General features: G+C 33.4%; 1 protein-coding gene across 1 annotated transcript in view; it reads right to left on the bottom strand.

Annotated features, from left to right (window-relative positions):
• LOC132056924 (ferritin-4, chloroplastic-like) overlaps nt 1-2386 on the bottom strand; it is a 5596-nt gene extending 3210 nt beyond the window's left edge. The window contains exon 1 of the mRNA XM_059449335.1: nt 2044-2386. Coding sequence (XP_059305318.1) covers nt 2044-2327 — 284 coding nt within the window. The 5' untranslated portion in view covers nt 2328-2386. The remainder of the gene's footprint in view (nt 1-2043) is intronic.
• Nucleotides 2387-4442: the final 2056 nt, after the last annotated feature.

Below are 4442 nucleotides of genomic sequence, written 5' to 3'. Positions count from 1 at the left end.
GTGAATTTTTAAGCCCCGGGTTTTTATGATGTTCTTTTTAAAACCACGATTCTTCCCCCCCCGGTTCATCCTAAGACTCTAAAGAAGGAACCAGATTTTCTTCTCTTTTCTTAAAAGCCCTTGGTAAGATCCTGAACCCAAAACCTCCCCAGAATTGATAATGAATTTTAAAAATTTTCCAAAAGAATCGGGGGGAACAGTAAAAACAAGCCTTGAATTTCTTCGTCGGTTAATGCTGCCATAGCAAGATAAGCGGTTAAGCTGCCATCCCCCGAAAATATTCGGATGATTTGTCATTACGGAATCATCGTGGTATTTTAAACCCAAAGATTCGCTTTATCAAAAACATCTTGTTGTTGCCGATGCTTTTTGAGATACAAACTTTCACATGCTCTAGGGTCCCGAGTGAAATGTGTCTCCCGTAAATATGGTTCAACACATTATCATTAACCATTGCCTAATAAAGCCGCAAACTCCGCCGATGCAACAAATTTCGCTCTTCGTCCGATTTATTATCGAGCTTATGAAAATTAACCGACATAGAACAAATCTTCCATTTTCTTCCAAATGGCATAATTTACACCACTCAAAATAACCATTCTACTAGTGTTGGCTTCCATCGTTTATCACAAATACAAATACTATTTATTAGAAGACCGGTAGTAATTCTTTTCGTGCGGAAGTTCGGAGCTCGTGCCGCTAATACTACGGAGCATCTTTCCTACGTAACCTTGGCTACGTCTCGTCGTAATAAAATAGACCCGCAAAAATAATATTCACGTATTAGTGATAAACGCGAACGCTTTAAGTTATGGTTAAGTCGGCAGTTAGAATAAAATGAAGCAATAATGACACCGAAATTTTACGTGAAAACCCTTCCGAATAAGGGAAAAACCATAGCCAAGCCCATTACAACTAATACTATAGCAAAGAAATTTTACAAGCAGAAGTAACGAGTAAATACTCTAAGACCACTACACCCTCAAAAGAAAAAACACTCTTTGATTTTCCCACCTCACTACAATATCACCGCTCGCGCTCTATTTTTCTTCACAAACTATTTTTATACAAATTTATGCATATCCACTCTCGCTCTCACTCCGGATGTATTTATGCTCGAGATTTTTGACGTGTCCGTAAATCCAATGAAAGCTCCTATTTATAAGGGATGGAGGGAGCTGATTTTCTGCTTGGCATTAAATTTTGGCTGGTACCAAATTTTCCACACTAAAGATTTCGTTTGAAATCCTTGCCAACGTTTCCGACTTTTTTCGTAGACAAACGTGAAAATTAATTAAGGGTGTCAGTAACTTGAATCCAGGACCTTTGTCTATCCATATATCATGATATACTGTGTGTCATCTCATGTGAAATCTTAAGTTGTTAAAGATGTACTTTTATTTATTTATTTATTTATTTGTCTTCAATAGTTTTTATTCCCTCTATTGCAATTTACATGTCTTACTTTTTATTTTATAGTTTGTTTAAAAAAGAATGTCATTTTCTATATTTAGTGTAACTCTTTAATTTCAAAATCTCACATGACATGTTTAAGATCACAAAATTTAAATAACAATTTAATACATTATACACATTTTTAGCTAAAGACTACAAGATTTAGTAGGCGTTTGGCCTTGAAAACCAAATATTTTCCACTTTATTTGGAATTTTGGAGTTGGAGTTGAAAATAGAATTGTGTTTGGTTATAGTTTTTGCAAAGAGTATTTGGTTGTTTGAATGTATTGAAAGTGAAAAAAGGTGAAAACAAGGTTTTAAAGTTTTCATGACCAAAAGTTGATTTTTAAATAAAATGAAATAATTTTCCGAAAAAAAGTGAAATTTTGATGACCAAACGGAGCCTTAAAGTTCTTTTTGGTTAAGTTTTGTATCCAATCAAACTAGGACACATCAATTGAAACGGAGGGAGTCCTTAACAAACCCTAAAATCTGAAAGGGAAAAAAACAGAGATTCAATAGCAATCAGAGCATTCATGAGGGAACTAATTCACTAGAAACAAGAATTAAGAGAGGGAAAGAACTGACTTGATCTGCTCATTGATAGCAGCTTCACATTCCTCTGCAAACCTCTGGCGAGCGAGTGAAGTTTGTGGGGTTATAGGAACCATAAATTCATCCTTCTTCACTTCATCAAATGGCTCAAACACCACACCTGTAAGTGCCCCATCATTTGTAGCACAAAGTTTAAATTGTTTCCTAGGAAAAGCAAAATTTGAAGCAAAGGAAACAGAGTCACAAGAAGAAGAAAATGATAATGATGGAGTTTTCAAGGGACTAATAAGAAGACTAGTAGTAACTGAAACTGCCATTATTTAAGAATTTAGAAAACTAAGAATTGAGAAATGAGAAAGAAGATATATGCAGATTGGGATTAGCAGAGAGATATATAGAAGGTTGAAGAAAGTGTTCAAGTGGAATACGATTAAGTTGGGCCGATGAGGGAGTGACACGTGGGGTTTGTCGACTAGTCCAATTGTACGAGGCGTGTGGCGGGCTCGTGGCCCTAATCCAAAAAGTGAGACTTAGAGGTTTTTAACAGAAAATTCCGGAATCTATCATTATCATCTTAGGTGTCATTGAGTCTGGATTGGAGTATTGGACTTTTGCTTCCACCCTCTTTTGGTTTGTTTTTTCTTTTCTAACTTGCTTAATATTTATCTTTACCACTAACACCAAATGTTTTCCATATTTTTTTGTCATTTGAGTATACAAATTTTGTTTGGTTTCTCACTTGGTGTACGGTATCCGCATTGGAACTCCACTATATTCGGATTCGCGCCGTGTAGGGCTCATTCGGGGAAGCGCTCCCTACCAAAGATTTTTCCATTACCCAAAGCTCGAACCCAAGATCTCTGTTTAAGGGAGGAGCAGCCTCATCCGCTGCACCACATCCTTTGGTGGTGTTTGAGTATATATATATAACGTATAAAGATTTTTATATAATCATGTAACTTTGACGATAAGACCTTATTTGTTTTTATTAAGATTGTGATATTTGAATCTGAATATAAATCTAAATAATGTGTTTATAAGATCTACATGTCTGATCCTGAAATAAATATTATTTGAATATTAAGACGTTGTGTTAAGATCTGAATTCTAAATATTTAATAATGGGGATAAGGCAATATTACTCCCCTGAACTATACCCGAAGTTACTACGACACACCTTACTTTCCCTAGGACCTATTACCCCCCCTAAACTTATTTAAAACAAAATAATTACCCCCCTAAATGTTGATGTCCACTCTCATATGGGAGAATGACATACACTCTCCTTGCCACATGTGTATTTATTTGTTTGAAAAAAAAAATCAGCTTACGTGTCAATTTTTTAAAAAATAAATAAATAACTGAATTTTTTTCTGAAAAAATGATTTTTAAACCTTTTTAAAAAAAAAAATTTGAAAATTTGATTTTTTTTAAAACCCATTTAAAAAATAAAAAAATAAAAGTGTGGATTAAAAAACTGAATTTTCTTTTAAAAAATATGATTTTTAAAACCCCTTTTTAAAAAAAAAAAATTGAAAATTGATTTTTTTTTTTTAAATATGAAAAAATGGATTTGATAAAAATATGGAAAACTTGATTATTTTTTTAAAATGTCTTAAAAAATCTTGATTTTCATGATTTCATTTTCTTAGGACACTTTTATTTTTCAAATAAAATCCGAAAAAAGTGTTTTTCTTGTCAAAATGTGAAAAAACTGAATTTTTATAAAATTTGGAAAAATTAATTATTTTTTTAAAATGTGGAAAACCCCTTTTTAAAAACTAAATTTGGAAAACTAGATTTATTTTCATATTTTAAGAAAATACAGATTTTTAAGAAAAAAAAATTAAGTTTTCCCCTTTTTTATGTTTCTCACTCTCTCAAAGAGAGTGAAACATACTCTCCTTACCACGTTAGCGTTTAGGGGGTAATTATTCCTTTTTAAAAAAGTTTAGGGGGGGGGGTAATTATTCTGTTTTAAATAAGTTTAGGAGGGGTAATAGGACCCAGGGAAAGTTAAGGTGTGTCGTAGCAACTTCGGATATAGTTCAGGAGGGTAATAGTGTCTTATCCTTTATCAACATCTGCATATATAAATTTGTCTTTATTTAACAATTAACAAATATAAAAGTTAATAAAATACTACGTTAATCAATAAAATATTTTTAAAAAGTATATGACGGTTGGTGGTGGTGATGGCTAGCGGTAGTTGTTGTGGGTGCCGATTGGGGATGGTGTTGGCTAATAATGATGGTATTGTGGGTAAGTTGAAGTTAGAGGTGATGGTGATTGAAAATAATTTATGATGGTAGTAGTGGGTTCTCGCGGCTAATAGTTGTGGTGGATGATAGCGATAGCTAATGGTGGTGGTGAATGACAATGGTGATTGACGATACATAGCGGTAAGTGTAACAGTAGTTGACAATAGTTGC

Source organism: Lycium ferocissimum, chromosome 5 (assembly GCF_029784015.1).
Source record: "Lycium ferocissimum isolate CSIRO_LF1 chromosome 5, AGI_CSIRO_Lferr_CH_V1, whole genome shotgun sequence".
In the NCBI taxonomy this organism is placed as follows: Eukaryota; Viridiplantae; Streptophyta; class Magnoliopsida; order Solanales; family Solanaceae; genus Lycium; species Lycium ferocissimum.
The sequence above is the reverse complement of the archived record's forward strand: the minus strand, read 5'-3'. Positions and strand labels throughout refer to the sequence as shown.